The sequence below is a fragment of the Spinacia oleracea genome, chromosome 6 (genome assembly GCF_020520425.1).
Source record: "Spinacia oleracea cultivar Varoflay chromosome 6, BTI_SOV_V1, whole genome shotgun sequence".
Taxonomy (NCBI): Eukaryota; Viridiplantae; Streptophyta; class Magnoliopsida; order Caryophyllales; family Amaranthaceae; genus Spinacia; species Spinacia oleracea.
Genome location: NC_079492.1, coordinates 150095128 through 150108441, shown reverse-complemented (window position 1 = coordinate 150108441; position 13314 = coordinate 150095128). Strand labels below are relative to the sequence as shown.

Sequence of the window (13314 nt, the reverse complement as noted above, 5' to 3'; positions counted from 1 at the left end):
AATGACAACTACTCCTTCCATAAACTATAGCCAAATATAGTATAAACTTCCAAGTATATATAAATGAACCTCATCTTCCACAAAAATCACATACAAATCATTATCATAATCAAGCTTAATTAAGCAACAATCAAACCCTAAACACACAACAAATTACAAAATGGCCATTGCTAGGGCTAAAACCTTCACACAACAACTTCTAAAAGGGAGATTCTTCATGGCATTCACAACCATAATAATCCTCTCATTCATAGGAACCTCCTACATATTTGGTCTATACTCAGGTGACATAAAAACAACACTTGGATATGACCAAACTACCCTTAACCTCCTTAGTTTCTTCAAAGACCTAGGTGCTTACGTCAGCGTCCACGCTGGACTAATCATGGAGGTGGCCCCACCATGGGTGATCCTCTCATTAGGAGCCATGGTTAACTTTTTTGGCTACTTCATGATATGGCTTTCCGTGACTCACAAGTTACCTAGACCACCGGTTTGGCTCATGTGTCTATATATAACCATTGGGGCTAACTCATTAGGGTTTGCTAATACTGGTGCGGTTGTGCCTTGTGTTAAGAATTTTCCCGAAAATCGAGGTGTTGTGATTGGTTTGTTGAAGTCTTATATTGGGTTAGGTGGTGCTGTTATGGCTCAATTGTATCATGCTTTGTATGGGAATGATAATGCAGCTGATGGGGTTATCTTGCTAATTGCTTGGTTACCTGCTCTTGCTTTGTTGGTGTTTGCTTTTAGTGTAAGAGTTCTTCAGGCTGGTCCAAGGGAGATTAAGAGGGAGAAGATGTTTTTCAATGGCATCCTTTACATGTCTTTGGCACTTGCAGGTAAGGGGTGAGAAAAAAGTCAGGGTATCCTGGATTGGAACCGGAATCTGTTGTGCAGGTTCCGGTTTCGAGTAACTAAATTGGGTACCTGTTGCAACAGATTTCGGTTTCTGGCGTGGGTAACAAAATTTTGAACCTGTTGCAACAGGTGGGTAAAAAATTGGGAACCTGTTGCAACAAGTTATGAGTCCAGGTAATAAAATTGGGAATCTGTTGCAACAAATCTTGTTTCCGAATCTGGGTAACAAAATTTGGAACCTGTTGCAACAGGTTCTAGTTCCATGTCCGAGTAACAAAATTGGGAACATGTAACAGCAGGTTCCGTTCCCGGTTCTCAATTTTTGAAAAGGTTTCCGGTTGGGTACCATGTACAGACCAATTCTAATATGGAGTACCCAAACTAAGGAACTAGACCATATAAAAATGTTTCATATGCCCGAAATATAAAACAATCCAAGCCAATTTTTGAAAAATATAAATATATTATTGCAATTTAATGCCAAACCATAAAGTTCAATTTTTTCAAATAAATTAGCAATAATTTATTTAGTTATTTAAAATGACATGGTACCCTTAACCGGAACTTGTTACAACAGGTTTCGATTTCGGTACCATTTTCAGAAACCTATTACACATGTTCCGGTTTTTGTTCCTGAAATTTTAACAGCGTGCCTTGTTGTGTTTACCCCTATTTGCAGGGTTCATTATGGTGATGATCTTGGTTCAAAAACAAGTCGAGTTCAACAAAGCCGGTTACGGCATCACTACAGCCGTCATCATGCTCCTCCTCGTACTCCCTATCTTCCTAGTCTTCCGAGAGGAAATCTACACCGGTTCGAAAGCCAAGCTCGGCCTCACTATTCCCCCACCCACCACCATTTCCGAGATGAAGATCGTCCCAAACAACGACGAATCTCCATCAACAAACCAAACAACCACCAATACGAGTAACAACAAAGACAACAACAACAACAACAAGACAAAAACCGTCTCATGTTTCAAAAACGTGTTTCGTCCCCCACCTTTAGGGGAAGACCACACAATCCTACAAGCCACATTTAGCATTGACATGTTCATTATTTTTCTAGCCACAATATGTGGCATAGGTGGTAACCTAGCCACAATAGACAACTTAGGTCAAATTGGTACATCATTAGGGTACCCTAAAAAAAGCATTAGCACATTTGTGTCCTTAATAGGTATTTGGCAATACTTAGGACGTGTATTAGGTGGCCTAATCTCAGAATACTTATTAAAATACAAATGCCCTAGACCTTTAAGCCTAACCATAGTCCTCTTCTTATCATGCATAGCTCACCTTCTCATAGCCTTCAACGCACCGTACGGTCTATACATAGCGTCAATTATCATGGCATTTTGCTTTGGTGCAGAGTGGACTTACCTATACTCGATAATTTCTGAACTTTTTGGTCTCAAACATTATGCCACGTTGTACAACTACGGGTCGTTGGCGGCCCCACTCGGGTCGTACATTTTTAACGTTAGGGTTGCGGGTTACTTGTACGACAAGGAAGGGTTACGGCAACTCGAGGCGTTAGGGCTTACAAGGAAGCATGGTGATGAGTTGCATTGTGTTGGTGTTAAGTGTTATCAATTGGCTTATATTATTATCGCGGCGTCGACGTTTTTTACGGCGGTTGTGTCGTTGATTTTGGTGGCTAGAACAAGGAATTTTTATAAGGAAGATATATACAAGAGGTTCCAAGATGGTGAAAATAATGAGGTTTCAAGAAGGAATGAACAAGAGATGGATTGATTTTAATTCTTTTTACTATATTTTATTATTTTTCCGCAAAATTGTATACATAATACTTTTACCTTTCCAAATATATAAGTCCATCATTCTATTTTAATTTGCCCAAATTAATTGTATTCTTATTTGTTTTTCTATGAAACTATAAATCAAAATTCTATGCCACTCCACAATAATTTGTGTACCATTTAATTATGTATCATAATTTAGTAGTTTACCATTTTCTTAAATATTGCACCATGGTTGATTTTACGTTTTTCAATACATATTTTGACTCTTAATATCTAGAATTGTGTATAAGTAAAAGTTATAAAATATTGATATTAATTGATACAAATCTAACAAAATCTCACATGAATATAATTTTTCTTAGGTATGAATCAGAAAAGATGACCAAATATCGAGTGTGAATAATATACACTTCGTACTTTGTTAGGCTATGTTTTTGTTCACCTTATTTTCATTTATTTTAGAAAAATAAATTCGAATAAATTTAGATAAGATAAGTTCAGGAAAACTACGGGTTTCTAAGTACAATTCATGCATAGCTAAAATAAGTTTTGATAAGCTCTAATAAGTAAGTTTTGATAAGCTCTAATAAGTTTAGAAAACACAAGTAAAAATCATGTGAATAGGTGTATAAGACACATCCTTCTTGGTTGATGTTTGTACTTAATTAATCATTTACTCCCTCCGTCCCAAATTAGTTGTTACACTTACCTTTGCACACAGTTTTAGGTGATAAGTGGTTGTTTGGTTATCAATTGTTATTTTATTGAAAAAGTAGATGTGATAAGAGTTAGTGGGGTATTATTTTAATTGAATGAGAGAGAGTGTGAAGACAAAAAAATTTAGTGGGAAGAGAGATACAATATAATAATTGTGGAGTCATTCCTAATTTAGAAGTGTAACAACTAATCTGGGACGGACGAAAATAGAAAGTGTAACAACTAATTTGGGACGGAGGGAGTATATTTTTAATTTTTTATGTTTGAAACTACATATTGTATCAATCACTATGAAAAAGTGGGACACAAGTGATGCAAGTGGTTTTTTGCTGTCAATTTTTTTTTTATATATAAAATGTTTGCAGTATTAATCTCTCTTGTCGAGTTGTCGTCAATGCTGAAATGGTAGTAATAGGCTAATAGCATGGGGGATATTTTCTGGCATACAAAATTACAAATATACAATTAGGATGTTACTATTCATTAATTTATTATAATAATTAATGTCTATGAAAAGTCACTGTAGATATCTTTGCCTCTTTGGGATGAAATTGAAGAGGAAAAAAACTTACCACTTTAAGTAAATCTAACCAACAATTCAACTAATTGCGTAGAATCAATGGAAGCAACATGCATGAAAACTAATCTTAAATTTCTTTTATGCTTTTATGGTCAAGTTCAATAAAACTAATCATAATTTTCTTTTATGCTTTTATGCTTAACTAATTAGTTTTTTTTTTTTTTTTTGGTGCGAATGAGCCACAAGGGCGGGGATGAGAATCGATCCCAGGATCACCTAGAACCGGGATGGAGCTCTAACCAACTGAGCTATCCTTCACTCTCTGCTTAACTAATTAGTTTCATTGTTTAACTAGTTGATTTCAATGCTTAATTAATTGATTCTTTTTTGTAAGACCGCCTTATATAAAAGTTTGTAGCTAACCAGCAAAAGATTCCACATATGATGCTAGCTGTAAATAGTTCATTGTTTGACAATTTCCAGTTTTCACTCCAAAAGACATGATTAGAACGTCGTAGATTAAAACAAACTTGATCCCTTAATCAGATTAAGACATTAATTATCTTAAAAGTTCCTAATTATGGAACTTCAAGTTAACCATTTGACATTATATTTATTAGTTGACGACCTTTGGGGATAGATTGTATTCTACAAAATCTATAATCATCAACATTATTATAACTCAATTATACTAATATATTAAAATGTGTTTATAAGAACATATATGTACCACGTAGGCCTCTCCTTATTACACCACGTCACCATTAACAAGCATCATGACATGTCATTGACAACCAAAAAACATGTAGCTAGATATAATGTATGTTATGTTATTTCTATGTAAATACAAAATACAATCTTTTAAATGAATAGTAATAAATTACATAAAAATGAATCCAAAAAAACAAAAGGGGATAAGTTACTGAACTTATAAATTTATAATTTTTCTCTTCCCATCTTATGCTTAAAAAACTTGTGGAATGGAGTGTAATTATTAGTAAAGAATAGAAAACATTGATGTAGGTATGATAATCAACTAATCACGAAGACGAGGAATCAATTTTTATTTTTTACTTTCGGATATGGGGTATATATTGGAAGGTTGTTTATCGGTTGTTGATCTTGCGCCACCACGGAAATCCGTTAACGACACCACCTATATGGATACATATTTACAAAAAATAAACCACTCTAAAGATAAAACCCAGAGCAACGCCCGGGCCACACACTAATCAGTATAAAAATGTGATGACCTTTGAAGATTGGATGGGCCACAGAATATAATTATCAACTAATTGCCTTTAATGGAAGGATGGTGCACACATGTCCTTGTTATGTGCTATTTATATTGTAAGTTGATAGCTTGATTAGATTTATTCTTTTGTTTAAAGTGAATTATGACTTCGAATTTTTCACCGTCTCTAAGGCACCTTTGTTTAGAAACGGATATACTATGTATTGAATTAGTTGCGTACTTAAACAAATATAATAGCTAATACAATCAGCTTGTCAAACAGTAAGTAATAAGCTAATTATATAATCAGCTAAAATCTAACAGCTATCAACTAACATCTACAGATGACGTTGGGCAAGGCGGTCAAAAGCACGAAACGACACGACCCAACAAGAAATAGCACGACACGACACAGAGAAAGGACGGCCTATCATTGGAGCGAAGTGTCATGGGTTGTGTCGGGGCCAATTTTTTTTTTTTTTTTCGTAAAAGCACGACAAAATATAGTACTCCCGTACCGACGTACCCTATATGATAAAACACTTTAAATTGAGTGAAAATAAGTTTAGGCACATAAGTGTTGCACAACAAGACACGGCAAGTGGGTTGGTCCGCCCTTTTGAAATTTCTGACAAGGCACGACATGACACAAAACTGAACAACTGGGTTTTCCATGGACTAGGCCCGTTATGGCCAAGATATACGGGTTCAATACAAGGCAAGATCGATCTAACATAGCCCACGGGCCACAACCATCTTTACTGAAGTCTAATTTCAAATTGGGCCAAAGACCACTTTCAAAAACCGATGATAAATTGATAAGTATTATTTCAAATAGAACTCTTGGAAAAACAAAAGTTACATAATGCTTAATGAAGTCCATCAAGAAGCCTAATCATCTAGCTAAGTAAAGACCTGAAACCAACAACACTCCCTTTCTTTTCAGTTCAAGGGGCCGGGTTTCGAGGGCCGGGCCGGGTTGGCGGCGATGACCTCCACAGCCTCTTAAGGCCACTATCGGCCACCACACGTACCGCGACCACTAGCTTGACACTTCTCGTTACGCTCTCAACGATCATACAAGTAAAATTAGTTGAAATTAATGTGCAACAAAACATGATACAAACTTTGGTTTATATAATTGTACAAGAAAAACAACATAATTAACATGGTTGATCAACCTAATTAACACCGTGTTACGCGTATTAATTATGGATGTGGGTTATCTTCAGTATCCTCTTTGGGAGCAACATTTGAAGGGTCGATATAAGTAACAACCCTATCTTTTCTAACCATGAGATATATGACTGATAATACATAGATTGCCATCATTGGAAACACCACTATTCCAATGAACACATTGCCTACTTTTGGTAAGTTGTTGCTTATTAGCCACCCAACAAAGGCTGTGCTTAGGTAATATATGTTGATGCCTATTATACATAGTCCCAAAATCCATGATATGACAATAATCTGCACAATCAAGTTACATTTTGTTAGTCAAATTGTAGTAATTAGTTACATCAGTTTCATCCAGTTCAGTTCAGTTCAGTTTAGTTCTGTTCAGTTCAATTCAGTTCAGCCAATTGACAACGAAAATTGTGTTTTGATGTGACGAGGTGAAGAAATTAAGGGTGTGAAGTTAACTTACAACAATAGAGTTCTTGTGAGGTCCCATCTTGGTGGAACTACTACTAAACTTGAGGAGTGGGATTAAAGCAAATGGAAGCTCAAATGACAATATCATCTGTAAAATTCATTACATATGTGATATGTTAGTAATTTTATAATCATACCATTGATTCTGGCACACCACCGTAAAACACAATTTTCCATGATCAATTTATAAGATGGTATGTTAAAATCAGTTTCCAATGCGTTTCATGTCATATAAAATTCATTATGTAAGTAATTGTATAATTGTATAATGAGAAGATTGATTATGACACACCACTGTGAGTTTGTGATACACAGTTTTCCGTGCTCTACTCACAAGATGGTATGCCAAAATCAGTTTGCGATGTGTTGCACGTAATATAAGATTCATCTAGTCAGAGACACGAACCGAGGCAATAATAATGAGCTTCCCGGCTCCGGCTGATCCTCCGATGATTGAAACAAGTAGGCTTGGTGCTATAGCGACGCACCGAGTCAATAAGTTCCTCGTCCATGATTTCATTTTAAGGTCCAAAAAACCCTAAAACACATTAAAAAGGTCATTAAAAAGGTCATTATATAGTAATTAAGTACTAATTACCAATTAAGTACGGCAAAAGTAGTTGTTGTAGTAGTTATAATTAGACCTGGTTATTGGGCGGGGTGGGTTAGGGTCGGTGCGGGTCAAAAGAGGGTCGGGTATTGAAAGGGTAATTTTTAGCGGGTCGATAATGGGCGGGTCAAAAGCGGATCGCGGGTCAATAGCGGGTCATTAGTGGGCGGGTCAATAAACGAGCAATGAAAAATGAAAAACAAAAGAGCCATGTGCAAGTACAAGTAAATACGAAGCTATACACGTAATTTTTTGTATCATTACTATTTTAATTTTCAAAATAATTGTAGTATAAGTTTGACCCTATAATGACCCTGTCCAATAAAGGCCCTGTCCAATAAGAGCCCTGCCCAATAAAAGTCCTATTAACTTGACCCTAACCCTATATCCATTGGAGTACCCTGTCCAATAACCAGGTCTAGTTATAATTAAGTTGTACGTACGACGTACCTGCATAATATATTGACCAGCATAAGTCCCGGTGATGGTAGAGCTTTGTCCTGAAGCAAAGAGAGCAATACCATAGAAAATCGCGGCAGTTTTTTTCCCTAGAACATTCTGAAGAAGGATTGAAGCATTGTTTAGCGTTAAATCACTACATTGATCTGCCTCTAGTTGTGTTAGATCGTTGCTTGAACACACTGTGCCTGATACTGATATAATAGCTACATTGATCCAGAATGCGATGAATAAAGCAAAACCACTCTCTAATAAGAAGTATTTACACGCTTGCTGCAAAAAAATTAAACACATTAGTGGACTGCATTATGGTACTAATAACACTACAAGAAATTGTATCATTAACGACGGGAAATCCCGTCGCTAAAGGCCAATAATCATTGATTAATGACGGGATTTCCTGTCGCGAACCCGTTATAAAAGGGGGCCGTCGTTAACCCGTCGTAAAAGACATTTGCGACGGTTGTTCCCGTCTTTGTTTGGTTGTTAGCCCCGTCGCAAAAGACTTTTGCGACGGAATTTTTGACCCGTCGTAATTAGGTTGTCATTAAAGATACAAATTCTTGTAGTGTAACAATAACAAAGATCAATATTAGCTTGTTGTCTCGACTACGTACGTTGATTCCTTTTGTAGTCTTTGTTACTTTTCTGGATAACACAAGGGCCGAATGTAGAAACAAGTTGTGCCTGTCAAAAAATCAGTAAATGTTACAATTACTTGTACAAGTTTGTATATATGCACATATTAAAGTAGATGAGTCTGACACGAGTACTTGAGTCCAAATAACTACTGGGTGTTCTGTTCACTTAAAAAAAAAAAAAAAAATTGGTCCAATAAGTTCAGATAAGTATGAAAACCGAGCTTTCAAAACCCGAGATTATATGAAAACTTACGGCATAACAAGAGCACCTAACAATGCAATAGCATCAGCAGTTGCACCCTGGCCTTCAAGCTTAGGAATAAACATGCCTTTAACCACATCTTTTGCTGGTGGTTTCACATAACCCATCTCTCCAAAGAAGCAAGCACCCATTATAAGCACTAATATTGCTATCAATAGTTCCAACTTCCTTATCTGTATCATCACCAAAAATCGAAAAAGTCCACAATATAAGGGCCTGTTCGTTATCACTGCCAATTTTTCAGTTTTTGATTTTATAAGTCATATGATTTAGATTGAATTGTGAACTAAAAAAATAGGCATACCTATTGTAATCATTAATCATGTTAATTTTGAAACCTAACAACAAAAATCTGGAAACTATTTTTTAACGTTTTCATATTTTAGTTTTGTAAAAGTCCACAATATAAGGGCCCGTTCGGTATGCTTCCAGTTTCCAGTTCCAGCTTCCTTATCTGTATATATTATCACCAAAAATATAAAATCTATTACTTTATACTAAAAAATACACCAGGAATGACACGTGTCATTTCCTGGTGTAAAATTTTCCCGCCAAAAACCACTTTCCTAAAAAAATATATCTGTTTTATTTTATTTCTGTTCTTTATACTTTTTTTATAAACTATTTATGTATGGAAAAAAATGTTAGTTTAGAAATTATGGTAATACTAGATACCACGTAATAATAATTTTGCTAAATACTTTTTGGTAATATTTTAGTCAAATTGGTACATTAATAATGAAAAATATATTAACGCAATATGTCATGTTGGTCAAATTAGCATATTACACATATATAATATGCATATTTCATGAATAAATTTAAATGATTATGTTTAACTAAATTTATAATTGTGATGCAGTAGTTTGGGGATCCAATTAAATATTTTATAAAATAAATGATCATAATCCGTTCGTGCACGGGCTCTAATCTAGTTTGCCCTTAATATAAGACTTTAGTTCATGATTATTTTCCTTAACTTTCCGAACTAATCAAAGATAGTACGTGTAACTATTAATTCCGAATGGAGTAAAAAATTAAATTACTTACCCCGTATTTTTGAAGTCCAAGAAGGAGGAGAGTACTTAAACCAGTGAGAAGTACACCAATCCAAACAGGAATATGAAAGAGAATATTTAACGCAAAGGCAGTACCAATAACTTCAGGTATATCAGCTGCTATAACTGCTACTTCTGCTAAAAGCCATAAGCAATATTTCACTACTACAGGGTACTCTGCTTTGCAATGTTCTGACAAATGTTTGCCTGAAAAAATAACATGATTTTGGTAATTAAGAATTATAGTAGCTAATTACATCTAATTAATGATCGATATTCTTTATGTTATGTTTGATTAAGGTAAAATCTTGGGGATTACCTGTGGATACACCGAGATTTGCTGCTAGAGATTGGATAATCAAAGCGAAAATCAACCCAATAAGAATTATCCATAGAAGCTGAAATATGAGATTAATTATCTTATTAGTATTTCTTCCTTTGAAGAATTAATTAAGTTGTCTTAAGCCCTGTTCTGTTCGCCTTATTTGGACTTATTTCAGACAAAATAAGTTAAGATAAGTTCAGATAAGTTTAGTTAAGTCCAGATAAGTTCAGATAATATAAGTTCATCAAAAAAAAATTCAGACATTTTCACACACAAATAAGTTTATTTCAGACAAAATAAGTTTATTTCAGATAAAATAAGTTGAGATAATTTCAGTTAGGTTTAGATGAGTTCAGATAAGTTTTCCCCTCAAAAAAAAAAAAATCAGATAAGTTTAAATAATATAAGTTCAATCAGACTAAGTCCCATAAAACGGAGTCTTAATTAGTTCTAAAACAAATTTGCATAATAAATTGGGATGTTACTCAAAGAAAAAAAATTGCCTTTATTAAAAGGCGTGGCTAGTTTTGGGTGAGACGTGCAACAAGTCACTCCTCGATGGCTCGATAGGTCGACCAATTAAGCTAATGTATATAAGTCCTTTTATGTTTACTCCCTCCGTCCCGGAATACTCGACCCGGTTTGACCGGCACAGAGTTTAAGGGACTTGAATTGACTTATTTAATTTAATAGGTAGTAGTTGATAGTGGGGTATTATTTTAATGTAGTTAGTGGGAAATGTGTAAAGGGGTGAGGTTGGGGGAGAGTAGGGGTTGAATTTTTAATTACTTTTTATATGGAGTAGGGGGTAGGTGGGTTAATAGGGGTGGAGTGAGAAATAATATAATATTGTTAGAATATTTCCATTTTTAGAAACAGGTCAAGTATTAAGGGACGACCCGATAAGGAAAACAGGTCAAGTATTCCGGGACGGAGGGAGTAACATTTAATCCATTATTTAACATAGTAACAACTAATAGAAAAATATGATTACCTCGAATCGATGATTAGCTCCTGCTTGTAAGTCGGTTTCCACTGGCACATAGCATCAAATGAAAAATATTAGAAGAAAAATTACTACTAATTAAATGTCTAATTAATTTACTCGACTCGACTTGACTTGACTCGACTTATTAAGAGATAATCTAAGAAAACCAACAATGAAAAAAGTAATTATTGAGGGAAAGAGAAACTTACTATTGCCAGGGTCAAGATAAGCCAAAGAAACCAAGAAGCCAGGCCCAACAAATGATAAAAACTTTTTCCACTTAGGTTTCTGTATCAATAAATAAATTAGCAATTATAATTCAGTAATTATTTTGCATTATAGAAACACTACTAATTCAGCTTCAAAATTACTTTCCATAAATTGTTATTAGAGTAATAGAGCTTAAAGTTTTTAGTTTTTTTGGGTGCGAATGTAGAGAGTGAAAATTCGACTTGTGATCTATAATGTACATGTTCCTCAGTCATTATTATTAGGCCAAATTAGCTTGCAACTATTTGGTATACGTATCTCCCATTTTATTTAACTGTATTTAAATGAATTAGTTACTATTATTACCTCCTCCGTTTTTTTAAGTTCTTTCCTTTTAACGGAATGTTATAATGGGCTATTTTATTGGACTTAAGAAAATCATAACCTAAAAGAATTGTATAAATTATTAAGGGTATACATTATATTTACTATATTGAGTATGGTGAATTATGGTAATTCGTACACATATGTTGATGGTTATAATTGGTTCGCTTTTTATAAGGTGAGCTAATATGGAATGGATAACTCATACTCCGTCATTTTAACGTCATCTCAGGAGTTGGTTTATAAAATAGAGATAATAAGTTTAGTTCCGTAAAATAAGTGAATATAGCGAGGATAAAACTTCAATCATAGACATTAGACAATTAGACAGTGATCAAGACCTTGTTAATTAAGGTATAGAATAATTTAGGCCTTGTTCTGTTCACCTTAATTATTTCCACTTATTTCATTAAAAATAAGTTCGGTTAAGTTCAGATAAGTTCAGATAAGATAATTTCAGAAAAAATAAGGGTTGACCAAGTACGTATAAATCTTAACTAAAAATAAGGGTTAACCAAGTTCTAATATGTTCAGATACGTTCAGAAAAAATAAGTTCAGAAAAAAATAAGTGAAAATCAGGTGAATAGAACGCACCCTGAGTAGAACTAAACCTAAAATAAACTTATGAAATTGACAAAATAAATAAATTAAAGGGTAAAAATGACCTTTTTAGTAGGAGCTTCATCAAAGTGTTTGCTATGAGAAAGTGAAGGAGGATCATTGTTGTTAATATTGTTATTATTACTATCAATAACTAAATCAACATTAAGAGGAGAAACCGCTATTGCTGCTATTCGATTGCTGCTTCCTAAAACTCCAGACCTTCTCGATTCCTTCTCAAGAGTTGCCATTTTAATTCGAATTCTATTATTTCTGATAATCTCTTTGATTTGTTAATAATACAATAATAATCATGTATTAAGCTTGTATTTAAGGGTGTAGATTAGTGCTTAATATATATATGGTAAAGTAGTTAGTAGAACCTTCACCATTTGGAAACTGAATTAGAGTATAATACAGTATGTAGTAGCTAGTACTAACTACCACATTATTGTTGCTATTCTCCTAAAAATATGATAATTAGTTTGTCATTAGTGATTTGATAAGCTAGATGACGTACTTAAGAGAAAGAGGCATGGTTCAACACTGTGTAGTCTACCTAAAACTGTTTATTTGATTCCGTTGTCTTTTTATGTACTCCGTATCACATTACATAAATTAATTTGTTAAGATCTGACCCATGAAACAACACGTGTGAGAGTCCTATATTGATAAAAGAGGAGAAAGTTAATCACTTAATAAGGCCAAGAGGCTACTCCCCTTATTGTCATATTGTTTTAAGGTGGAACCTCCTATGATCTTGTTAAGTGGACTCTCGATGACGGGTGCGGCCCACACCCGTATTTAACATGGTATCAGAGCCGGGCCCACGACTTGGGCCTTGGATCATTAATATTCTGGGCCAAATTAAAATGGCACGTGTGAGGGGGAGTGTCGAGAAAAGCGCTTTGACCTATGAAACATCATACGTGGCCGAACTAAAAAGGACCTCACACGTGAAGGCCGGAAAGTGTTAAGATTTGACTCATGAAACAACACGTCTCACATTGATAAAAGAG

At 34.6% G+C, this 13314-nt stretch overlaps 2 protein-coding genes across 2 annotated transcripts; one reads left to right on the top strand and one right to left on the bottom strand.

Moving 5' to 3' along the window:
• The first annotated feature begins 81 nt into the window (after positions 1-81).
• On the top strand, positions 82-2779 carry LOC110801351 (protein NUCLEAR FUSION DEFECTIVE 4-like). Its single transcript, XM_022006702.2, has 2 exons — positions 82-842; positions 1541-2779. Exons 1-2 carry the CDS (start codon positions 161-163, stop codon positions 2617-2619), a joined length of 1761 nt encoding a protein of 586 aa, XP_021862394.1. The 5' UTR covers positions 82-160; the 3' UTR covers positions 2620-2779.
• Positions 2780-5893: 3114 nt separating this feature from the next.
• LOC110801340 (metal transporter Nramp7.2-like) lies at positions 5894-12634 on the bottom strand. The gene is made up of 11 exons (XM_022006690.2): positions 12361-12634; positions 11310-11388; positions 11107-11147; positions 10107-10185; positions 9780-9994; positions 8721-8902; positions 8444-8513; positions 7818-8099; positions 7164-7295; positions 6750-6845; positions 5894-6571 (listed from the first exon to the last, which is right to left on the bottom strand). The coding sequence occupies exons 1-11, from the start codon at positions 12544-12546 to the stop codon at positions 6308-6310; spliced, it is 1626 nt and encodes a 541-aa protein (XP_021862382.2). The 5' UTR covers positions 12547-12634; the 3' UTR covers positions 5894-6307.
• Between the last annotated feature and the right edge of the window lie 680 nt (positions 12635-13314).

Excerpts from the sequence above, each read along its gene's own strand:
- LOC110801351 (XM_022006702.2), top strand. The coding sequence starts at position 161 with ATGGCCATTGCTAGGGCTAAAACCTTCACACAACAACTTCTAAAAGGG. Across the intron at positions 843-1,540 it reads CATGTCTTTGGCACTTGCAG|GGTTCATTATGGTGATGATC; the intron begins GTAAGGGGTGAG and ends CCCTATTTGCAG.
- LOC110801340 (XM_022006690.2), bottom strand. The coding sequence starts at position 12,546 with ATGGCAACTCTTGAGAAGGAATCGAGAAGGTCTGGAGTTTTAGGAAGC. Across the intron at positions 8,514-8,720 it reads TTAGGTGCTCTTGTTATGCC|GCACAACTTGTTTCTACATT; the intron begins GTAAGTTTTCAT and ends ATTTTTTGACAG. Across the intron at positions 6,846-7,163 it reads AGCTCATTATTATTGCCTCG|ATGATATTGTCATTTGAGCT; the intron begins GTTCGTGTCTCT and ends TGAATTTTACAG.